This window comes from Dicentrarchus labrax, unplaced genomic scaffold (genome assembly GCF_905237075.1).
Source record: "Dicentrarchus labrax unplaced genomic scaffold, dlabrax2021, whole genome shotgun sequence".
In the NCBI taxonomy this organism is placed as follows: domain Eukaryota; kingdom Metazoa; phylum Chordata; class Actinopteri; family Moronidae; genus Dicentrarchus; species Dicentrarchus labrax.
Window position 1 is genome coordinate 1,812,478 of NW_026136714.1, and position 26,431 is coordinate 1,838,908.

General features: G+C 39.1%; 1 protein-coding gene across 2 annotated transcripts in view; it reads right to left on the minus strand.

Moving 5' to 3' along the window:
* Positions 1 to 26,431, minus strand: part of si:dkeyp-14d3.1 (transmembrane protein 132C) — a 148,348-nt gene that overhangs the window by 97,133 nt on the left and 24,784 nt on the right. Inside the window, exon 2 of one of the 2 annotated variants that reach the window (XM_051423359.1) lies at positions 23,112 to 23,997. In XM_051423359.1, the coding sequence (XP_051279319.1) occupies positions 23,112 to 23,997 (886 nt within the window). Of the gene's footprint in view, positions 1 to 23,111; positions 24,001 to 26,431 lie in introns of both variants that reach the window. The other variant, XM_051423358.1, reaches the window with a different exon arrangement.

Below are 26,431 nucleotides of genomic sequence, written 5' to 3' on the forward strand. Positions count from 1 at the left end.
ACTTCACTTCCGTCTTCCTCCTGCAGTGGGTCGGATGAAAGTGAGTTAAAAGCTGGAGTACATTCATGAATGTGGAAAGGTTTTTGTATTTGAACAATATGTTCTGTCGCAACTCTCCAAACCTTGTGGAACGGCCCTTTAAACAGTGAATAAAACATTTATTCCTTTACATCTACATACTGTTAATGGAGGAGGGAAAAATACCTTTAAATGAAACAACAGCACAAACTGCAGCTCCAACAAGTTCAGTCAACATTGAACAGTTCAATAATACTTTACTTTAACCCCCCATTCAGCAATAATAAGCACCATGTAACCATTACTAACTTATGCCGGCGTGACATGAAGTATGTGCCTCAGTTTCCAGTAATTCCTAATTCATCCAATTCCAATAAAATGTTTCAGGACATACAGTTGGTATGTCTGCAAAGGGGAGACTGGTAGGTACCCACTGAACCCCTTTTCATTCAGATATCTTGGGGTCAGAGGTCAAGGGATTCCTTTGAAAATGGCCATGCCAGTTTTTCCATCGCCAAAAATTTAGACAAACTTTGGAATATTTATCCCCCTTCTTCAGACATGCTACCATGGTACATGGACATGGTACCATCATATTTTCATATGATACCAGATTCTTCACTCTATCTTTAAAATGGATCTGAAAGAGAGTGGAAGAGATAAGGATAATGAGGTGGCACTTGGGGTGGCCAATCAGATTTCAGGGGCCATCAGCTTGCCATCCCAAGCCCCCCCACCAGCTTATCCTTTGGAGGGTTGAAGAGGGGTGGTCCCTCGGCACAGTATAGTCTAGTTTTTTCTAATGGCCCTATTGAAAAAAACAGTAACAACAAAGCCCCTCTCATGCTGCATGCACTACTTGAAGCAGCAGCATGCCTGTGAATGAACATTTATCATGGCAGTAGGGGACACTATAATTTGTCAGCAGACAAAGAAACAATTGAATCTGTTCCCCAAATGAGATGCTTCATTCTGAGATATATCAATACTTTGCTTTTGGCAAAAGTAAAAACAGAAAAATACATCAACCAATCGAAAAAGGTTTTAATACTCTTCAGTGAAGTCTTTAAAATTAGGATGATATTTTATATGCATGCCTAATCTTCTAAGGATACCTTTTTTAATAATTGTTATTCAATCTTAGGACCAGTTTGCCCGGAGAGTTTGGATGCTTTGCCACGGTAAAGCGTCACCTAGCAGAGAGGTGATCAAAAAAATCCATAATCTCTTTTCTTTGCCCTCAAGGTGACATCTGTTTTAAAAGAAGTCTAATCTGAGCTCATATAAAAGGACTTTCAAAAGCTATTTCTGCCTTTTGTTGCGTATGTGTGCGTGTGTGTGTGTGTGTGTGAGAGAGAGAGAGAGAGAGAGAGAGAGAGAGAGAGAGAACTTCCCCTGGTGTCCTCTGTCCCACAGAGAAAAAGCAGAGGCAATGATTATGTGAAAAGGTTTTTTTGGAGCCTCCACACTGGATGAAAAACAGCTGAACCTTCACCCTGCTGTCTGAATAGCATTTTGTCTTTCAATGAGACAGCAAGACAAAATGCTCTAATTTACTTGCATAAGCTTCATTGCTAATCATTATAAACCATTCACTTTACTTTCTCTGGCATTGTCAGTCATAGTGGCCTCTTTCATCTCTTCTGGTGTTGCATGATAAAATACAACCGCCTCATTAATATTCTAATGAGCATGGAAGATGTACTGGGAATACTTGCTGGAGGACCGATTGTCGGTCTTGTTAGAGTTCTTTCAGTCGGACCATGGGCCGAGGTATCATCCTGACCCAAACAGACAAGCTCCTGCCTCAATCTGTGGATGAGAATGGTTGCTAAACACTGAATGCTCCTAATAGTATGCAGTAGCGACATCCATGTCCCTGTCTGCAGCCAGCTGGCGCCCCCCCCCCCTCCCGTCTGCTCCCTTGGCCCCCCTCCCACCAGTGTGGGACAGCTATCTCCCAGTATCAGCTGGAAATGTGATGGATGACAGGTGGAGGGAGAGAGAACAGGGCTCCTCAGAGCCCGTCAGGCTCGCTCCCACTACCCATTAGTCTTCCATTTAGCCCAGCGCTGGGCCAGCCACCCTGATCACACACACACTTGAATTTTCTGGTCAATGATGAATCCCTAACCTTCCTGCTGCAGGAGGGGCCCACAGGCTCCTTTCACGGGAGAGGAAGAGGCCACCATGGTTCATCTCTCTCAGTCTTTAGCCACTCAGACCAACCACTTTGCTCTGCTTCCCCTCTCCCCACTGTCAGATAGTGCCTAATGCTACAGGGGGAGCTGTCATATTCTCAATGTCTGTCTATGGAAGATATGCACTGCTGTGGACAGGTCTGCTCTCTGCAGGAAAGGCACATACTGCAGAGTGCATTGCGAAAAGCCAAACCGCAGTGAAACAAAAGAGCAATTTTGAATTTTTAACTTGACAGTAAGAAACCCAGGGTCAGCTGTTTTAGTATGTTGTTTTCTCTTCCTTTGGTGCCGATGGCCATGTCAGAGAGTCCTTGCTTTGCATCGGCATATCTCTTCACAGATCAGCTGGAAGAGTGAGTCTGCAGCCTGTTGGCTACAGAAACCGTAGTTTCATTGATTAGGCCGGGGAGATCAAAGAAGGAGTGGCAGACAGAAAAGATCACAGAGGGCCTGCTGAGAATTGATCAATGGTGTCGATCAGCCCTCTTCTGCAGCCCTAACAAGCCCCAGACCTCTGACATCTGCCCCGGAAAAACTCATGTTGAACACAGAAACACTGACATCGAAGGCACCAAATGAACAAGTAAAGGTTGTGACCTTTGGAAATGCCAGACAGTTGAATAACATAACCAGATTTGGAAGTGCATGTAAAATGCCAGAGTTCAGCATCTGAGTGGTCAAATCCCGAGGTGTTGGGGTGAGAGTGAGACAAACTGGAAATATTGAACAGTGGGCTGAAAAATGAGAAGAATAATTGATTTGAGTGCATGTTAGCATTATGAAGATGTGAGTCAATCAAGGCGAGACAACATCTCCATTAAATTGGTCATTGAAACATGAAGCCCCAGCACCATACTGTAAGTGCAAGCCAAAAATTACATCATCCCGCAACTTCCTGGTATGAAATCTAATCTTTAAGTCATTTCACGTTCTATCGCCATGTTCTTTTTACGAGAACAGGGTCTCCTCGGGTTAATAACAGATTCTTCGGAAGATTATTACAGGAAGAAGAGGGTGAAATGTAAATAAGGGAGCTTGCATTTTGATCATGCAGAGCTCTGCTCCATTTCCATCTAGGGGGCCGACTGAATGTGGAAATGGTTTATCAATACAGTATACCTGACAAAAAGGAAATGGATATCCAGTATTAAACACACACACACACACACACACACACACACACACACACACACACACACACACACACACATACATTCCCTTTAAATGAATTCCACACAAAGACACTGAAAAAATGTACAATTTCACAACATAAAGGTATTCCATTTTGCACATTTTCAATGCAGTGTTTTTCGGACAGTACATAGTATGTTGCCAGTGGATACATATGCCCAGCACGATGCTATCTATAGGCCTTTTCAGCCAAGCATTTCAATCCATAAATGTATGGTTATTTTCTCTTCTCTGTGTGTGTTTTGTTTTGTTGTTTTTTTGCACTGCCCTCCAGCTATAGATGGTCAGCACTCAAACAGTGAAAACAGTTTGTCATTGTAATCACTGAGGCAGCCCGCGTGAGCGCTCTTCTTCCTTGATGACATACATTATTTCTCAAGTCCTCGCTGTGCTCTGGCAGCGCTGCCACTGTTTCAAGGAGGCAAAAAAAAAGGTTGGTAGATTTCCTTTATCATGCAGGCTCTATCAGCAGTAGCCCTGCCATGCTTTAACAGAGTCAGCACAGAGATTTCCATAATGGAGATCTATGTTTGAAAGCAAAAAGAGATTTTTCCACAAAAGGAGCTTTGACAGAATTAAATACAACAGAACATATAGACAGTGAGACAAGTAAAACATTATAGGGAATACACAGTGCAACAGAGAGAAGGGATTGTATGTTTTGTTGCGTCAATACAACAGTACAGGATGAGGATGGACTGTATTGTACTGGTGTTTAATGAGTAATGTAAGTCTATACTGTGTTAGCACACAAAGCACGCTGATAAAAACTGGAAAATAAATCACACCAATAAAATCTGCATATGGTATATATCCTAGAAATAAAATTATGGTTAATGCATTGATGAATTAATTACACAGAATGCTGAAGTCTTCTAATTTTTCATATGGTGCCATTTTACTACACACCTGTGATTAGCTTGTATAATAATTAGTACTGTCCCATAATAGACTAATAGTAAACTGTCTGTCAACTAGAAGAGTCTTAGTCGATGCACTTTTCATTAGTCGGATAATCGTGCAACAATTGCCCTGGTGAGTATAGGGGTCGATCAGCTGACGGTACCCAGACTACGAGCTCAAAGGAAAGGTTTGGACTGCCGGGGAGTGGCGCTGGAAGCTTAGCTAGAGCGGGGCAACAGAGCTGGGCAGACACCAGGAACAAACACCATCGTAGGACTGGACACACAGCGTGTTCAGGTGGAGGAAGGAGAGGAGTGAGTTCTATTGTAAGCAACTGTTAACGTTATAGATCATCCATCGTATCAATAAGCCCGCCACTAATTGTTTTTGTAAAGTTGGAAGTTATTTATTCCGTGGTTTGAACAATGAGAATAAGATCAGATATGTGATGTTATACTGTGTTAAAATAAATGAACTAAATGTTCAGTCTCCTTTCAGATTGTTCTGACACATTCAGAATCTCGTAAAGGATAAGATGCCTTTTTTAAGGATTTCAATGTGGAAATTATACTTATTAATCAAACAGACACACATCCTGTTCCAAGCAGACTGTTTGCATATGCACCGATCAGCCGTAACATTACGACCATCTGGGCTTCCCTGGTGGTAATATTGGCTGTTTGGTGTATGTCTTAATACATGTGTGGAAGGGATCTTTAAAAACATTTGTTTTCCTCAGACCTAATATTTGAAACAAATAAAAGATGAAGAAGCATACTAAAAAATATAGAGAGATGTGTACCTGATGATTAGATACACATGTAAAAAGGTCATAAAGAGAGTATGGCTCTTCTTAGCCACCAAAATCCAGCTGGAACCAACAAAACAACAAAAACAGATGTGAGCAGCTGATGTCACACATGCGGGTGGCTTTATTATTATTATCAGCTGTGCATATACATAGCCTCAGAGAGGTATGCTCAATGACTCATCCTCTTTATTCTAAGCTACAGAAATGTGTGTAAATTGCAATCAAACATGCCCTGAAGAGAGGTGACACACTCAAAGTAATGTTGGCACACCATAGATGTAGACATAAACCCAAATATGTGCACGCACACACACCGCCTCTCTTTCCAAGCTATGTGTAATTATTATTCTGTTAACATAAAAAGTTGGAATCACGACCCGGCCTTCTCTTGAGACCGGATGAACTCTGATGTTGCCTTTCTTGTGCTCTGTTAGTATTATGCTTAGGATTATCCCTCACTGATCTAGTTTGGAGGTCAAGTAGCAGTTCAGCTCAATTTCCATGGTTAGAATGTCTACACACTATCAGTGGTTGAGTGGTTGCTGCTGGGTCAGAGTTCAGCTTAGTGCCAGTATTTCATCATATAACTCATACACACTGATATAATCAAGTACTATATATTTTTATACACTAGAACAGCTTAAATTAATCCAAAGAAAAGCCAACACGGATACAAAGAATTATATCACAGGTAACTACAACACTCCACTACATTTATTTGACAGCTAAGGTTAATACATACTTTACAAACTCAACAAAGGTTTACTGTATAAGATATAATGTAATATATTACACTACCTTTACTGTGTAAAGCAGTTAATAATTAGCTCCACCTCTTATAACTGCAACAGTAAAATACGACTTAAAAATTGTATTAATCTAATGATATATTAGCATTAAACTGACAGGGGCCATTTCACCCACTTTTATGATCAGTACATTTGAAAAGTACATTTAGCTAATTATACATAATTTTAATTAAAAGCATACAACGCAAGATTTTTCTAACAGAGAACATAAATGCATAAAAACATATTCCTCTCAATCATCACTAACGACCAACTAGAAATGTGTGGCGCTGTCTATATGAGCAGAGACCCTGCAGCCCTCTGTTCCCTTTATTTTCTAGCTTTGGCTGCATTCAGACAAAATCCAGAAATATGGCACCTTCCCGCAGGGTTGTGCGGAGGTGTGGCCGTGTTTATTTGTGCTTTAGAACAAAACTGCTGTGAAACAATCGGAAAAAAAAGAAAAAATGTTTTATTTTGCTGAGTCACAGCTTTGAACTCGCTAACATCACTCCCTCTCCTCAAGCATGATGCATCTCACTCAGCTCACTCGAGCTGGGGAAGAGGGGCCAACTTTAAATGGTGATTTTGCAATGCAATGCCTACTACTGCATAGTATGTGTTTATTATTTTCAATTCAGGACTTCAAATTTTAATGAAGAATTTCTTTTAGGGCGGTATTTTACTTAACAAAAGGTTCTGAATACTTCCCTCCACTACTGCATTACACCATTACACTTAATAGTGAGTTTCACTTCTGCACTTTCTGCTGTATAATCCAGTTTGTTACTGCCGTGGTTTCTTGAATTACTTATTTGTTTATTGGAGCTTATAAAGCTATGGAGTATTGAGTTTGGAACTGAACAGTATTTTGCCTAAGCTCTTAGTGCCAGTGCAACATCATCAGACAACATAAAAACATTTTTTTTTTCAACACAGGTTACGATTGATGGTCCGGCGCAGAAGAGAGAATAAAACAAAGACCCATTTCACCTGTGGCATTGAGATGAGTTGGTCGCTATGGAAACATAGAAAAATATCCAATATTTGGATTTGCAAGTATTTGGCAGTAGTTTTTAATTAAAAGGTTAGAATTGCATCTTAGCACAACAGGGTTTCCTGCAATGTGGGTGCAATGTTTGAGAGCCACTGGATGGTGTTGTACAGTATATCTATACCAGAAACTAATGTTAGATATTTCTAAATCTTGGGACGTTAGTATTATGCATTCATGATAGGCTTGTTACTTTCACTGCATAGAAGCTAGTCCGGACAGGAAAAGAGAAAAAATCTGCCTAGTATAGGGAGGTATAATGGCGCTCTGCCTGAAACCATTGATTTGAAGCAGGTCTGTGGGGGCGGGGCTGCACTGGGAGACAGTGATCACAGGGGGCTGTATTTCTGTCTGTCTGTGGAGAGCAGAGCTGTTACTAGGTACATGTTTTACTGTCCTGATCCCTGGATGCAGCCAGTCAGATATACACTCGTTGACACACAAGGTGGGGATGAACTGAGTAAATCCTACATGTGAAGTGGCTTCCCACAGGGTTTTGGACAAAGGTCATCAAAATCAGGACAGAGATTAATGTGTAAAGTGTCGGATTGGAAAGGCAACCTGAGGATCATGATATTGTCAGTGAATTTGTCTGACTGGTTCTGAGAGTAGCTGCAAGTATTTGTATTATGTGGGGACTTTGGATAGCCTGATCTAAACAGAGGCAACAGCATGTTCTCTGTCTGACTTCAACCTCAAAGCTTAAACTAGAAACTTAAACTTCCCCAGACAGGACTGGAGGACAACACTAAGTAAAATAGTTTCTATTCTTGGTGAACATATGGATAATAAACATGTGCAACATTTTTTGTTTTGATTACTAGCGGACAATATTTACAGGCAGATGTTCCTAAACATTTAAATTACTGGTGATTTATTTGCTGTGTTAATATTACTGAAATAAGTCCCACCATGAAATTAGCTGTCCTTAAAGGAAAACACACTTTCTTGATGAGCGTTAGATGAGAACATTGATACCACACATATACATGTATAAGCTAAGCTGTTTAGCTGAGCTTAGCATAAAGACTGGGAACAGCTAGCCTGGCGCTGTCCAATGGGCAACGAAATCCACCTACCTGCACCTCTAAAGCTCACTAACTACTAGGGTTGGGTATCATTTGAGTTTTTTACTGTTACCGGTGCCTAAACAGTGCCTGAACCCAAGGGCGTAGGAACCAGGGGGGTCCAATATTATAATATAATATAGACAGGCGCATTTGTCCCACCCAAAAATTATACCGCGGAGGAGAAAAATATTTGATTTTGAAATCTTTAACTCACTTGCTTTTATTTTGAAAGCACAACACAGCATCTTGTCACCGGCCCGCCCCCTGTGTGTGCCACAGCACATGTTTGACACTGAAAAAATCACACAGCACGCAAATTACTGAATGCAGGACTGTACATGCTATCCAACTTTTATTCGTGACAGAAAACTACACAGGAATTGATATTTATCAGTTCATTACATCCATTCTAATGTCTCTTTCGTTTACCTTTACCTTCACACACCAGTTAGTTAGTGGAAATGTGGAAGGATATCACACTCGAGAGTAAAAACAAGTTGGTTTATATGTTAAAATTCTTGATGCTGTTTTTGCCTTTCACCTTAACATTTGCCTGTATCTGTGTCTGTTCATTGAGGTATAAGATACAACTAAGAAAAGAAAATGTATTCAGAAAATTTGAATTCACATTTTGATCAATATTCTTCCCATGTTATTTATTAATCTACAAAACTGGATGATTAGGCCTGCAATTAAAGAATTGATTTGATATTTATCAGTTCATTACTGCCATTCAAAATGTGTTTTCCTTTACCTTTACAAATGTATCTTTTTAGTAGAATAAAATATATCTGTGAATGTTTTGCAGTGTAGTTAATTTATGACGTATCCATCTGCAGTGTAGGTGATTTGTTCTTTTTTAACAAGGATGGCCCAAAGCGAGCATCCTAGCAATGTTTTAGACCGGGTCTTTTCAGTAACCCGCAATATAAGCTACAGTTTAGAGAATATTATAGATCCGAGACGAAACGGACTGCAGGCTGAGCTTTAGAGGTGCTGGTAGACAGATTGTTATCTCTGGACAAAGCCAGATGTTTCCTCCTGTTTCCAGTCTTTCTACTAAGCTAACTGTGCTGTATCTACAAGCTCTCTAGCTACATTTTTTCCAATCGATCTTCTCTTCTAACTCTTGGCTAAAAAGCATATTTCAAAAATGGCAAACCCTTCCTTTAAAGGACAGACTGTCATGGGGTGTATGTGGAGATAAGACCTCTAAAGAAGTTTTTAAGAAAGCATTCACATACAAAAATGTAGTCCTATGTCTTCCACATCTTAATCTACTGAGCATCTGATAAATTTGATTACACTTATCTGTGGTGCAAAGATAATCCTCTTACGTCTATTCTTATCTGGATGTCAGAAGAACGCAGTAGTGATAGATCCCTTGAGAATCATCACGTTTCTAACTGCTGACTACTTTTTTTATTTGATTCCCATAACTTCAAGAACGCAACTAACTGAGATAATTAGCCACTGTCAGTGAACAAGTGGCTACAAGAGTCACGGAAGATATAATACAACCAGTTACAGTGCCAATTACAGAGTTAGAAGGGCACATTAAAGTCTATGAAAATGAATAGGGAAACCATTCAATTTAAGGTTATTGTGTTCCCTCCAAAAATCAGCACTAAATCATACCTCTGTACTTCCCTACTGCTAATAAGCCGAGATTCATTCAAGGTCTAATGGACGACGCAATCAAACGGAGCCAAAGAGTCGAGGTCTAAATGTAGTCTGCATGACACGCTGTATTTCTAGTGGCATCTGGAGGGTGACCGATGGATGGTTGTTTCAGTACATTTAAAAAAAATCTAATTAGCCTCTCTTCTCTACATCTGCTTTTCCCTTTATCACTTTAGATAATGCATGACTATGGAAACAAAACTGACTATTAAAACAAAACTAAACAATCTAAAAGTAACTGTATTCATTTATTTAAGTATGCTCATCCCTAATAATAAATGGTCATTCATTTGAAAAGACAACTGCTTATCTAGACTTAAATCAGGACTTTGCGATGGACAACTATTATTATAAGCCTGGAAGAATCCATAAAATACTGACCTTAAATTAAACATGAAACTACAAGCTGGTGTAGCTTAGAGACTGTAATTAATTATAAGAAAAACGCTTTGATCGTGTTTATGCTTAGAAGGGAATAAAAGTGAGAGGGGCAAAAGAAAGTGTAAGTAAAAGACTGGGGATTGAATAAGCTGACCCTTTAATTAGCGCTGAATAACATAGAATTATTATTGTAATTTAATTCAGTCATTCTACAAAGAAATAATTACAGCTGCATGTATAATGCAGAGAGCGGGAAACGTATTGTGATCTGTGAGGCTCTGTTCTTGTCAATATATTCATCAGTAGCGAGAGCTTGGCCTCTATTAGCCTTCCAGCAGGCTATTTCATTGTAGGGTTCAATGCATTTAATATTCGTCAGCATTCAATTAGCGTGCTGATCTTACCTGTAACAGCTGGTCAGGGTGGTTACAAATGTAATCAGTGGATCAAACAGAAACATAAATAATCTTTAAAAAAATTCAGGATGATTGGTGGTGACGACATTAAGACCACTGCTGAAGTCCAGATTATTAACTTCTTCACCATGGAGCCTACGGGGTTATATTGTGTCTTAATTGTGAGACAGCAAAGGGACATTTTGAGCACAAAATAGAATTTTTTGCAAGCACATACATTATATTTTCTACAGAAATTGTTATCATGAAAAGAATAGAGGACGAGCCGACAGGGCAAATGAGCATAAAAGAAAGTTTGGTTTGCTTAAATGAAATTATTCTTTACATTATAATGAGGTCTCTACAGAATACAAGTTTGGTGCATGTAAGAGTACTTTCCTGTGGTCAAAAGGAGCACAAATATAATTCCATACGTTTTATTGTACCAGTCGGACTGACACAAAAAACCTTAAAGAATGCTTTCAGTTCATGTGTAATGGCTTCAGTTCTTAAACATGTTTTCCTGTTTACTCAGTCAGTTGGGTGAGAATTACGTTAGGAGAAATGTAACCACGTCCCAACTGCACAGAACAGTTTCAGAAAAAGAGTTTTAAGTTGAAAAGAAACTCAAAACTTAGTGTGTGTGTGTGTGTGTGTGTGTGTGTGTGTGTTTGGTTTCTTGTTTGCAGTAAATGCTGGAACATATTAACACTTGCCATCAAGTCCAGTTTGTTTCATGTTCTCATAAGATCTCCCATGCACACTGGTCAGACATCTTAAAGCCTATTTGATGCTTCTCGCTCACCAGCAAAAAGAACAAAAAGAGCCCAAAAGCCCCACCCCTTTGCTATGTAGTCCAATAACAGTTGAGTAAGCCTCAGTCAGAACCTCAGTCAACTGTCTCCTTTCCTGTGCTTAGATATGTGCTAGGCCAGTGGTTTCTCAAGGGACCCATTTTATATAATTTATAAACTGACAAAGTGATTTTGATTATACTCAAAACTGTACAATGAACCCAAATAGGGAACTCAGTAACTGCAAGAAGTTTGTGTAAAGTGAGTGATCTGGATGAATTTTGAGCAGATTATTTCCAATTTAGGGAACTTTTTACACAATTCTCCTCTTTATATTTTATACATTTCTGTGTCTCTCATGCCAAGTAAGTTTTATTGTGCATTGAAGTGAAAAGAAAATACATTTGCACCGCTAACTAATGTGAAAGCTATTGGATCGTGATGTTCAACAATACTGAGAAATTGATTCTTTTTCTGCCATACATTCTGAATTCAGACGTCGAGTTGCAAAGAAAAACCTGCTTCTATGTAACGAGTAAGCCAACAGTATATCTGTGTCGCTGTCTAATTATATATGAATGCTATTCCTGGGTGAACAATACTGTATATTCACTAAAAGAGCGACTAGATGGAGCCTACGCAGATGATAGGACCCCCCATGGAGCTGTGTGGGAGAGATGGGGGCTAGATGTGGGAGCGATGCACCACTCTGCTCTATTACAGCACTGCCGTCTCTGTGTACCCAGCTGCTGGCAGCAGTGTTTGTTAACAGGACCTCAGTCAGCCGCTGGCAAGGCCACACACTCTATCAGCTAATAAAAATGTAACAAACATAATGGGGCAAATTTAAATCGGCAAGCTCAGCATAAGAGACATTGATGTTTGACACCTTAATGAAAACGTGAGGAGACTCCTTCCTGCAAGAAAACAAATAGCTCTTAAAACATTCAGGGTTTTTTTGAAGGGCTGCATCCAAGAGGGCTCCAGAAAGACTTTGCTGCCGACACTATTAGCCACTTTAACAGGAAAGAAGACAGTTTGTTTTGGAAATTCGCAAGCAATCTGCAGCAGGTTGCCAAATCATATTGCAAGCTCTCACAGACTAAATATAAACAAACCACAAAGATATTATTCATAATGACTAGGAGACATCTGACAAAATTTATTTAATGCATATTTGAAGCCGCTCTCTGAGATATGTTTGGTCTTAATCATCTATATCTGGTCCCCGGAGTGCTTCTTTCTCCCACTTTCAAATGGAGAAGCTGTTTTAGGAAAATGGCTTATGGCTCCAATGCCTGCCAATAAATGACAAGGCATTTTCTTAGTCTTTCATCACATATTCTCCCCTGCAGAAGCCCGTGGCTGCTGATTCAGTGCCTGTTTATAGCCAGCGATGATGGCTTTCAAATGAGATTGCACTGTAATGAATCGGATGTGTGTGTGACCACTGTGTGTTGTGGTCTTTTGTGAAGAGAGGGGTATCCCACTTGGCTTAAGCCAGCTACCATTTAGGTTGTTATCCATTTCTCAACCTGAGCAGTTATTCATTTGTTTCATTGAAGTATTACTTTTATTGGGACGTTTGTCTCAAGCCATTAGTGGCCAGCAGCTGCAAGCCTGAAGGCCAGAGTGTATGTTTGGAGGAAATAGATTTGGAAGATTAAATCATTATGTCAATGCACAAATTAACACAAACAGAAATGTGTTATTATTAAAAGTTTTATATACTAAATTCACATACCAGATGTCGCACTACAGGACAGCATCTGAGACAACAAACAAAGCCCACCAGACTCCATTGACAAAACTAATCATTTTTACCTCAAACAAACTTCAAATTGGACAGGAAGACAATAAAACCATCTTTGTTAGTCTTTTCACAGGCTTTCCAAAAATCACAAACTCTGGTTTGGTCAGAATAAACCCCCTAATTCACAGAGTTACATGTGAAAATATTTGGCTGTAATGGCTGCGGCAACAAAACCCAATCCCCTGGGACAAACGTGCCTGTCCTCTGAAAACATGTTTGGTTTTGCCACTGACAGGCTCAGACTGAGCTAGAGATAGATCTTTTCTTTAACCAGAAACAGTCGTAAAATCGACACCAGACTCCATAGACAAAAACAGTAATTTTATCTCACATATCATTGAAACATTGTTACTTCATTCAAAGTGGACCGAAAAAAACCTTTGTTTGTTCCAACAATCACCAATTCACAACTCACTGAGGCTGTGACAGCAACACAGGCAGAGGGAGTGCTCAGGACACTATGACTCCACTATATCTTTCTTTTCTTTTTTTAGCAAATAGTTGATGTTTTAAAACTCATATATAACCTTTAAAAATCAAGGGAGCACATGTTCCCGACATATTCCTGAGGCTGAACTGCTATGTCTTATGAATAACTATTGTCTTATATAAGCCATTGTAGTTGATAGGAGGGAGGACAGTGTGAGGAATTCTTCCTAGAGCTGAAACAATTAGTTGCTCAATCGTCAGTCAGATTTTTGACATTTAATCAGCAACAATTTCAATAATAATCATTTATGACAAATAGTCTTTGGTTCCAGCTTCTCGAGGACCTGCTGCTTTTCTCTGCTTTATATCAGTGTAAAGTCAATTTGAGTTTTGGACTATTGGTCAGTAAAACTAAGCAATTTGAATGAGCACGGAGTCTGTCTTAGTACAATACTCAATGCCATGTGCACATTGAAAGAATGGTCACTGTAATCAGCCCTGCTCTCCAGTCTGGTTGTTATGCAGTTCTTTCATAGAGCAAATGTACTATAATAAATAGAGGAGTCCACAGTCCTTCTTCAGTACAAAAATGTATTATAGAGTTCCCAAGCACATATGAAGCTTCAGATAGACAAAAAAAAAAAGAGGTGTCTTCATCCGGCTGATGTTGGGTCCCAGAAAACAAACCCACATGTGACTACCAGCATGTATCCCTCATCTTAGCAAGGAAACACTGTCTGGGGAAACACAAACAGGGAATTTCACACTAACAAGAGAGTAACTGGGGAAGATACTAGGGGTGTAAGAAAGTGTTGTAAATGTGAGGGCTGTGATGTTGAATGTGCAGCAGCTGTGATAAATACAAATGCAGGTCCCACTGTTCTGGTTGCATAACTTGTTTTTTATGCATATGGTGGTGTGTTCTTTTAACTATGACATTTTTTCCTCAAATTAGATTTGAAAAAAGGCACAATATATCGCCTTGCCTACTGCATTGCAATGTATTGTAATGTATGCAATTATAAACCCTGTGTCGTAGTCAAATATAGTTTTGTATTTTTATTCCGTTTAATTCAATTCTTGTTTTCAATTCAGTTCAGTTTCAGTTCAGTTTTTATTGTTTAAAAATGCTTAGTTTTTATTAGTTTCATATTACTTTTCTGCACAGAATGAGGACTGTGGATTTTATCCCCCATATCTTTCAGCACAGTCGTTCTACAGTGGAAACACATCACGGCCAGACTGCAGAGAAGGGATGATAACAGCAACCCATAACTTCTTTAATACACATATGGCATGTGATTATTGTATTGAGATAGAAAAAATATAGTTAGTCTCTCCAAAACAGTGTGCAGGTAATGTTAATGTATACTATAATAATGATACCAAGGAAGCCAAATAAGCCTTATGGTAATAAATCTTAGACTATATTTTAAAGTATTATTTTTTTGGCCCTTATTTGACAGAGATAGCTTGGAGACAGGGGAGAGGGCCGCAGGTCAGACTCGAACTCTGGCCACTGTGTATAAGGGTCAGCAGCTCTACTGACTGAGCTAACTGGGCACCCTTAAACCATATTTTAGAGAGTACAGTGGAATGACTTTGTACCTCAGATTCGATTTGGGAGAACGATTCTATACCTACTCCATTATATCCTGTCCCTCCTGCTGATATTTGAGGCCACTGCTTCTTGCATATATTAGTCACTGTTGTCCATCAGCACACATAATGAAGCGTAATGGTAGATAATTTGTTCACTGATGCACTGGCTTTTAAAGATGTGGCAAATTGATTCCATCACGGTCGCTCATACACTGCTTTGGGTATTCACAGTGTGAGCATAGCGCCGGGCTCAGACGTGTCAGCAAACACTGACACACAAACACATGCACAAACACTCAAGTACACAATGTGATTGCAAAAGGCTGACAGTTTTATTGAAATCTGTTTGCAAACAAATGTTTGCTAGAATGTTCTCCACGGGAGGCAAACGATTAAACAAACTGCATGCAGAAGACCAGCAGTGTTTATCGGGTTGGCAAACAGCTGAAACACACAAACAGTGTGTACGTACAACACACCTGCATCTGCCACACATCTGCATCTCACACACACACACACACGCACAAAGAGTACATACAAGCACAAGCACAGTAACACGCACATACAAAAGGTAGATGAAAGTATAACTACGGCAATGAGAGTTATTATCTCAACACAGAATTTTGTGTCATTGCAGCCAATTTTATTCCAGTCTTTCCCCTTTCAGAGCCTTTTAAGGTAAAATCACACCCAAGGGAGCAAGATCAAGCAAAGATTTCTTTAGAGTTGTAAGACTAACACTTGTAAGATCCAAATGTAAAGTCACCCTCAAGTCGAAGCACTTTATGTCATTTTAGGCTAAATTAATTTGTTGATTGCACAGAAGTAAAACCATATACTGCTGGAGATGCGATGCACTTCCAGTAAAGCACTGATGATATTACCTTAATCAGTAAATTCCATATTTTTGTACTGATACTGCTGTGTGTGCATCAAGGGTTTTCAGTGGGACTGTACAAAAATTACTAAGGGGGGGAGGACGGGTCAAAGAAGAGGGAGCATATTGTACATTTTCCTCTGGCTGAAGGGAGGATAGTCTGAGTTTTTAGAGAGAGCATGAGCGGGTCTTTCTTTCACACCCCAGATTAACGTTTTTATTTCAACTTTCCATGTCAGATTTATGTCAGTTTAAGGAAACACAATTCAAGTGAAACTTTACAGTTAAAAGGTGAAAGAATTTTAACACCTTAACAGAAAGCACTTTCTCACAAAACGTAAAATTGTATTTCAGGGACGGAGATTTTAATCTATTCAGTTTTTAAATTCAGTTCAGACTTGTGGTTCAAATAAGTCCTTTGAAAGAAGTTGGAATGATTCTTCTTTTCCCCCAGATGAGTGCAAGTGTCTGAGCTGAAACTTAATTTTGAGAAACTGAATTTGAAAACTGAATTCCCAACTGAAATTGAAATAATACTCACAACTTGAAAAAGCTAATTAAATTAAATTTGATTTCAAACTATAAGATTCAACTTCAATTTATTCTGCATACAATATTCAGTTCAAACATTTCAAGAAAACTATTATATGTTTTTCCATAGGCCACGGTGAGTCAATGTTAAATTGTTAGAGAACTGAAGAGGTCCTTGCTTTATTAAAAACATCAAGTTCATTCCCTCTCTCCACCCTAACAATTGCCACACAATCCCTACCAGGCCTCCAACCTGTCATCAGTGGTGTGTGTGTGTGTGTATGTGTGTGTGTGCTCCTTTGTTACTTCACTTACAGCAGGAACTTTTTGTCTGGAAGGTAATCTACATACACAAAGACATGAGAAATACCGTATGATGGCTGAGCACGGGCCCATGTAATGACCCTCACTGTACAATGACTCATGCTGTATGGCAGCACTGCACCAAGACAGAAAAAAAGAGCAATTTCCTTTTGTGCTCTGGGTTTTTCCTTTATACCACTGGAGACCGCAGGAGGAAAATATCCTTTAAAATAATTTCCTTCGTTGCATTTGATTTGCATATGAACCAACTAATACGGAGGGGATAATAATGAATTATCAATGACATATCACAATTGTAATTGCTTGCACAGTGATAACAGAAAACATATTATGATAATGAGTCCAACTTATACATTACTTGCATATTAAATCTAATGGCCTTAAAGTCCTAAGCGCCTTTTCAATGTCTTTCCCTTCATCCGACTCCCCTGCAACCGCGCAGGCTATGCTGGAGTGCAGAAATGTCTTCGTTCTTTGAAAACATTACGAGGAGTAACTCCTGCTCGTGATAAAACGGCTCTACAGTACACTATGATGTGATACTGTTTCTCATCCAGCACAACAAAGCAGGGAAATATCAAAGACGGTATACAGCAAAGGAACACAGCAAAGCAAAACCCCGCTATCAAAGAGTTAATCTTGCATAATCCATCTTTGTTCACACTAATTCATATTTTGATGTTGTCCTTTGACATTGACAAGACATTTTAAAACCATCCTAAGATGTTGGGTATTATAATTCCCAGTATATTTAGCAAATATAGATATAAAAGATATATATCGCCTGGTAATGAAATTACTCTAGGATGTGTAAGCTTCACAAAATGTCATCAAATATCTTGATGTCATAAGCTGGTTGATGGTATAAATTATATTTATTTATATTTTACTAGCCTTTTTACAGTACTTTAATAGATGGAATGACTTACAACTTCTATATAGAGTATATGACAGTATACATTGCTTTCCTCTTGAAAATTGTTTAGCTGAGGTCAAACCTGTGTCCCCTTCTCTAACTGTAAAGGAGGGAATCTCTGTATCTATGTCCTACAATTTTCTCAACAACAGTCATCCAGTTGACTTCATACTTGGTGAGTATCCAGCTGAAGACCCAAGGAAGTGTAGTGTCAAATTTGGTGCAATTTGGCCAGATGGTGGTGCTGTAACAACAAGCTTTACGTCTTAGTCTTTAATCTTTGAACTGTAAGTCTCAGAAACAGTCCAGACCAAGACCCGCAGAAGGAGTGCCAGTCTTTGACATACTGACATAAAAGATAATATTTGTGAAAGAAGCGGCTGTAAAAACGCTGGACATTTTTTTGAGCTTCACAACCCCTGCGAATCAGAGTTTGATCCATTCGCTCCGATAACATTTGGGAAGTCTATTAGAGCCACACAATTAAATCATTTTATTTCTATTCAAGTTAGCAGAGGGCTAAACCGGAAGCATATGCTGAAATTCGGGAAATGTTATACTGGGAAAATTGTACTTGTTTGGCTTCATGCGCCACAGAGCCCCGCCTCCAATGTTGTGTTCAGTTCCCACTTAACACATCCATCCATATAAGCCACGCCCACTTGTGTCTATATATATTTATATAGATATATTTGGAATTTTGTCCAAATCTGCTTTTTCGCTGCTCCTTCAACAATTTTTGTGCAATCATCACCAAAGTTGGTAGAGAACATCTCCGCACCACGCCGGTGAATGTTACTTTGTTGGAAAGGAGTAGCGTATCCTGATGTTGGTACCCGGGATGTCTGAAGTTTGAATTTTTCGACTTGAATTTTACTTTTTATTCGACTTTTTGTTTTTCTCCTGAATTGAATGTTTAAATCCTAATTTGACAAATTGTACCTAAAGAAATTAAATATTTTCATACGGGACACATTTCTTAAACTGGAGCATTAAAATTACAAGGAGGAAATATAAACCAAGTAAAATAAGCTACTTTGTTTTCAGAATAATATATTTCAGTGCTATAAATTCAGTGATATTTAAATTTTCAGTACTCAGCAGTGGTTACATTTCACATTGAAGTTGCTTATAAATTAAAATTATTACTGCTGTTATTTCCTTCTATACAATGTTGTATTTCTCAATATCATTATTACATTATCACTTATATTTACTTACTAACATGACTGTTCAAGAGATAATCACCAATTATTTAACCAATTAAAAGTTTTTTATTATCACACAGTAACTACGTTATCGGTTCTTTCACACTTACACTCTTTAATGAGGTGTCAGTGATGCCTAGACTTTATTAATATGGTGAGTTGTATGCAAATAAAGTACTGTAGTATTCTGAGAGTGCTCTCTCTGTGGGGAGCTGTAGAAAAGAAGAAAAAGCAAAACTCAGGAGGACGCAATTAAACAAGTTTTAAATATATTACTTTGTTATTTTCTGAAAATATTTTCTCTTGTCTCTTGTTTCTGAGAAACATTGGTGTAGAATTTGAATGGAAAGATCATGTATTACAACTTATATTTTCACAGTCATTGATTAGACTGTCCAAGAACGTGTGGTTTTTCATTTAGAGGGCAATCACAGCTCAAGGTAACAGGATAAGGGTATTTTAGGAAAATCAGCACAGTCAGTAAAATGAAAGATAGCTTTTATCAGAGCATCTTGGGCATTTTTGTGAACATGGGAGCCTTCTGAACTGTATCTCTACACCTTGACATTAGTGCAATGAAGATGGTGGTGATGTAATCTTTAGAAATGTAAAAAAAAAAAAAACACATTATGAACCATAAACACAATAGTCTTTTTATATGATAATTCAGGCAGCATCCTCTTTCATATAATTTTCTCCAGTGGACGGTGACTTATCAAAGGGAGAGGAGACAGGAAATACAAATGTGCTCATATGTCAGGATGACTCATGATAGCGACTAAAAGCAGCAACTATTAAAACACTGCAAACCAAAATCCTTCTAAATCTGAGCAAAGTAAACTGCAGTAAAAATGAGTCAAAAACTTTCCTGAGTGACACAGCCTATTAACACAGGGGAGGTTAAATCAAATCAGAGTCCATCAAATTAAAAATAGCATGTCATGGCAGAAATTCCCCGGCAAGGCATACCATGCTGGGCATCCACAAAGTAATAAATTGGCCGGATGATTGGCTATTAAAAATATGTGAAATTAGCTTTCATTGCATAACACATATATCACAGCATGAGCCTTTTAGCATAATGGACGACACATAGGTGAAAACGGAATTGGTGAAAAGGAAAAAAAATGACTGAAGGACTAAGTGGATATTTCAATTCTCTTTTGAATTCAAGCTTTTTCATCCAGGATTTCAATACAGATATGCTGAAAACTAAGAAATGGAATATGAAGGACTTGGCCTTGGATTTTGTTATTGAATGTGCATAAACTGGGAATCTAATAAAACTGGAAGTAGCGGAAGGTCTGTTTGACAGCTTTCACAGGATCATGAGCTCATCCCGCACTCAGGGCTACACAGCCAACAATGGCCGACACAGAAGTGCGTAGTACCCAGATGATAATGACGTTGTGAATATAGAGATCAAAGTCTTCTCGCTCCAGTGATTAAGCGTCCTAACAAATGCATGTATGAGGACAGCCTTATCACCTAGGACCACACAGAGGCCTTTCCATATCTGCCGCTCTCAGATGGCCAACCTGCGCCTGCCATGCGCTACGCTGCCAAGTAAAAACACCACAGGCATTGCCTCTGAGGCCAGCCTGGCCTGTTCATTTGTCTGATGAAAGAAGTCTTTCAGAGTTTCTCAATTTTGAGAAAGAAAAAGTTTTAATGCCTTATCACTGCAGGACAACTATTTGGTAATTAAATGAAGCACAGGAAGGATACAAGTCTGGGGAGTTTGTTTGGCTTATTAAAACTTCACAGCTATTGTGAACTTGTTTACCTTAGCTCCAATTCTGAGCCTAAAGCACACACTGTATCTTTTTTGTTAGCTGGGTAAATGATCTTTATTAATAAAAACTGGAAAAAGAAAAGAAGAGTGGAACCGCTTTATATAAACATTATGTTTCATTTGAAAATTGCTTTTGTGCTTTTCACATTGCCTAAGTGAAAAAAAACCCCTCCTATTCAGCATACAGCTTGTTTTCCTTTACACAGGTTGACAAATTGGCTTGACCTCTCAGTGCAGCATCTCCGAAGGTTTTTTAATGTTCTAAACCAGCGTGATTAAGATCGGCTTGAGTCATTACACTAATGGACATGCATTTTAATTAATGACATCCTCATTTGAATTGCATGTTAATTATCTAAATCATTTTGTCTCATCTGTTTGCTGTAATTAGTACCTATCAACAGCTTCACTGATTCAAGCTATTTCTGAGAGATAACCACGCTCTTTTACTATTTCACTGTGGGAGAAATGCGTGCTAACTGTTATGATGTATAAAAATAAAAATACATTTTTACAAAGAACATTCTCTACTAAAACCATAAAAATTCAACTTGTATGTACTTTATATACTCTAATTTATATCTTAAGTCAAGTATTCGGTTGGATCTAGTCACACAGCATGATAACAGGAGCAGTATGCACTTATTAGCTTTCTGGCCAAGAGTTACTGGTCTAGTGTGTAACATTTATTGGCAGAAATTGTATGTTGTAATTATATTCATAGGTATGTTTTCATTAGTGTATAATCTCCTGAAAATAAGAATCATTGTGGTTTTCTTAAATTAGCTGTTTCTATCTACAGAGGGACGGACAAACCAAACACTGGCTCAAGATAGGGCCTTTTGAGTTTTTTGAGAGTTTGGTGGCCACCATAGTTTCTCCTACGCTACGGTTGCACGATATGGTAAAAACATCATACTGCAATTATTTTGACAAATTCTGCGATTGCGATACGATTAGTGGGAATGATCATTTCTGCAACACAATTTGAAGTTGTGACATTTGCTGGGGTCTGTACCAAACAAACGAACAAAACAAACATGTTTGCTTAAATCTGGAAAACCAGTTTTACAGCACTTCATTATAATGCTGTATAGTCACACATTTGACCATGATCCAAAAACTGCAGCGTCTTGCGGTTTGGATATTGCACTTGGCCGTATTGCGATTTTAATATTATTGCGATTATTTGTGAATCCCTATCCTACACGCTAGATGCCACTAAATCTTACACACTGGTCCTTTAAATGAGAGGACTGATACCACTCTCACGTCTTTATGTAAGTATGTAGCTACAGCTAGCAGCCAGTTAGTTTAGCTTAACAGCACAGGTTAACAGCTAGCCTGATTCTGTCCAAAGGTAGCAGAATACCTCTAAAGCTCACTAATAAACACAATTATATTGTGTTTTTTTAATCCACACTAAAACTCAAGTGTAAAAGTCCACTGGTTGACGTTTGATCGTTTTTACATTTCAAAGGAAAATAATACCCCAAGGAACATTCAGGTCTCAGTAATATAACCAATAAAGTAAAGATCATTGTTAGTCTGGGTTTTTCCACGGACGGTTCATGGTTTGATCCCTAGGATGGGTTGCTGTCCTTTGTTCATTTGTTATATGAAATGCTTGACAAAGGCGACTAGACTTAAAACTAATTTTTGAATGAATTCAACAGTGAGTGTCAACAGTGTCAAGGAGCTGATTTATGTTACTCGTCTCTTATCCTTCTCCTACACCTGTCTGAATACGACAAAGACCGCTCTTCTAAAACGATGGCACATGCCTGCACTGATGTGAACTTGTGCTACAGAAAAAAAGTTAAGAAGCCGATTTTTCTCTAACTCTCTCTGATGACCTGTTTGGAATTCCAATACAGCCAATAACACAATTAAGCTGTTGTCATTAGCCTGTGTGTTTATGTTTATGTGGTGAGACTTCACGATCTATACTGATTTCATCAATGGTCTCAGCACAGCAACACGAGAACTGTTTACCTTGGTTAACAGGTGTGATCAGCTGGGATCAAATTATTATTTCATTCTCATTGAGTTGCTTGACTTCAGAAATTGAAATAAAGTTTTAATAGGACAACTAAATTGAACAGAGGTTTAACCTGCTGAGACCAGGCTGAATTATAGCGTTTGCTAATTGAAAGAGTTGGAAGAAGAAGAGATTTAGTGTGGACAGCTTTAGTGTGGATACTACCTAAATCTTTGAGGAAGAATAAAATGACTAAGGAAAATGCAGGAGTCACAGACACTGGCTGTAGAATTGCACAGACAGCAGCCAGGCACTAAACAGAAAAACAAAAGAAATGCATTCTTACCTGAGAGTAAACATCTCAACGGGAGAGTGGGCTGACACAGTGATAAAAGCAGACACGGTTTCCCTCTGCTTCATGGGTGTGGCTGGCACCATGACCATAAAGTTACTATCCAGCCTGTGTTCAGCGAGCGGTGGAGGAGTGGGGTTCTGGTAGAGCCTCACACCTCCGATCCTCCTCAGCGGCGTGGAGGTGTAGGAACCAAACAGCCCTTCGTGGCTTGAGCGGATGTAGTGGTCCTTCCTGGCCTCCTCTGTGTGGCACTCCCCGGCTTCCGTGGACTGCAGCATGTAGTAGAGCTCCACCGGCGTGCCCTCGGACACTTCGAGGCTCCTCTGGCGTCCTGGCACTATGCTGGGCGGGCTGAACCAGCTGGCCAAGGGCTCCAGCTCAGCCACACAAAGCCCCAGCTCCCCCTTCAGCTGGCATGTGCCACGCACCTCCTGGGTCTCATGGAAAGCAAACATGTGCACACAGGGCAGCTTGTCGATGGCGCTGTAGTCGTCCCAGTCCCTGCCTGCGACATAAAACAGCACCTGGACTCTGGGCTTGGCCAAGTGAATCCTGGTGTTCATGATAAAGGTCTGCACCTTCCAGTTGAAGGTAAAAACAGAAGAGGCAGGAAACGTCCCCGGGCTCTGTAGGAGTTCTAAAGGGACAGGCTGCTCCAAGGAGAGAGGCCCATAGCTAGTGTTCAGCGAGGGCAAACTTCTGGCCTGGTAGATGAAGAAGGGCTCAGTCCGTGACATCAGGCTAGAGTTCCTCATGAAGTCCTGGTTGGCTTCCTTCAGGAAGAATGCCAAGTCAGCGTTGAGCACCTGGTAGTTGACAGGCAGGTATGTGGGGATGGAGGAATATCTCTGCAATCCCTCCAAGACTCGACAGTCGGCTACTAGAAGACAGAAGAAAAGAGCTGAGTCAGGGCAAGCTCACCACAAGAAGACACTTTACAATCTTCCTCTGCCAAAAAGCTCCTGGTGTACAAACTGCAGACAGCCTTTAAGCAAAGGTCGAACTGTGCTCGTAGTGAGTGACAGCCATCTGCAGCAGCAATTTCTCTCTCAACTCAACTTTGGAAGGTTAACCTCTCACTACACCGATGACATTGTGTTCCTACTTATAATGGGACGTTACATATGTTTTTCTGCCATTTACAATCTCTGACTCATTAAAAGCATTGTGTTGCTGGCAATGAACATTTGTGGTTGTGGGAATGGTGAAGGGGAGTTACTCAAGGTGAGGCACTAGTTCTAGGTGAATTGGGTAACTACAGTACATCACCATGAAACCTCTCCAGTTCATTACTTACTTACAACTTCAAGTTTTCTGAAACGTTATATTTAAGTATGCACATGAGGCATAGATTTCCAGAACAGACATATGAACATTGGATAAAGCCAGGTTCAAGACTCTTGTTTCATTTTGTTGACATATTAGAGTCAAATATTTTTACAGTGGAAACTGGGAACATTTTTAGGTATAAAATGTGATATAAATCAGCCAATGATTGATATATGAACAATCTGCAGATAACGGTTTGATGTATTTAAGTGGTACTGAAGTGAAGATTTCTGGCTCAGAGGAAGAAAAACAGCCTTTAAAAATATGTAATATGAGACACTAACTGTGAATAAGAAAAACATTTTCATTAACAGATATCACTATGAAACTTCTCCAGTTGATTACTTTCAATAAGACAATTATCTTCCGTATTAAAAGTTTTCTTAAAATATATGTTTAAATAAGCAACTAATGAATTATGTAATGATAACTTCAGGAGAAATCAGACAAAGTGTACACCTTAATGTGTATTTTGGGTGTTTTCTTTCCACTAGTCTGAAAGAAGAAGAAATAACATCTCAAAATTGACTAATGTTTATGCCTACAGTGTCTGGCCTTAAGTGTTTGTGTACTATAATTGTGTAATTGCTGTAATTATGTTTTAAATGTATAAAACAAGACCAAGAGAAGACCCAGACATCTGGAATGATTACCGAGTTTTACCTTTCTCCAGAGTTAGTGCTGAACTAATTAATCGATCGGTAAAAAATGAAACAACAATTTTTCCAATAAATGAATCAATTAAGTGCATTCACTGGTTCCAGCCTGTCATTTGTTGCTATATCATTGTAAAAGTTATGTTTTGGGGTTTTGGACTGGACAAGTGTAATAGTGTGTTGTCATCAGTCTGAGATGGAGCTGGGTATTGAAACCATATTAACCAGTAAGGATGCCCCATTAAAACTTTCCTTCACGCAAAAAGCTAAACTGACTTGCCAAACACAAACTCTAAATAACATTTAAGCTTTGCCTTGAATGAATGTTGGATTCCCTGTAAAGTCAGACTCTAGACTGCATCATTTATCTTTTTCAAATAACTTAATACATTTTCCTTATTGTAAAATGCAACAATGACTAAAACTCAATGGTTAACATATAAAATGTTGTGTTGCTCTGATATTCTTACTGTGTGCTGTATTACCTAACTGAGAGATTGTGTGTGCTAAGTGAGATTTTGAGGTTAAAATCAAGTACACCATATTGTGTAAAGTTGTTTTGTAAATTGGAACTCAACCATTGAGACTGAGCCAAAGCAATTGTGAAACACTGAATGCACTTTAGTGTTGTAATTTCCATTAGAGATTTGCAGTTAATCAAATTACCACTGAAATGCAATAAAAATCAGACTTTGGTAATCTTTGGTGATTGGTAATCTAACCTCAAGGATTTTTGACCAAACTGTATCCCCTTGTTCAAAATAAATAAAAGATATAGAAATAAGTGTTGTTCATTTAAGTTTCCACTGACACTCAGCTATCATATTGGCTGTACTCAAAACATTTAAATGATACCCAGCCCTAGTCTGAATGGACCTCCAGCTCTGCCGATTCCTCACATCTGTCAACCTTATCAGTATTAGATGCTCTGTAAAGGCTCCAACAGAAGGAAGAGACACTATCAATCATGTATACACGTACAGACATCTGGTATTGCTGCTTATCAAATCACCTACAGACATTATCGTAATTACAATTAAGCCTGATGTTAAGGAACAAGTTCACAGCAGACTCCTTTGTTATCACCTATGGCCCCACTGGAACAGCACAGCCCACATAAAGAAAAGGTTCTAATCACAGTAAGAGTGGGCTTTGACCTTCTTTTCAAGAGCAATCTGCTGTATGATTACACTCCGTCAGCATACTCCCATCTTCATGCTAGCAGCCAGAGGATTTCTTCCCTCTGATCAGGCCCTGTAAATCAATGTCCCGACAGTTTACGAATCAGACGGGGATTTGTGATTTATGGTGCCCCTCTTGACCTCA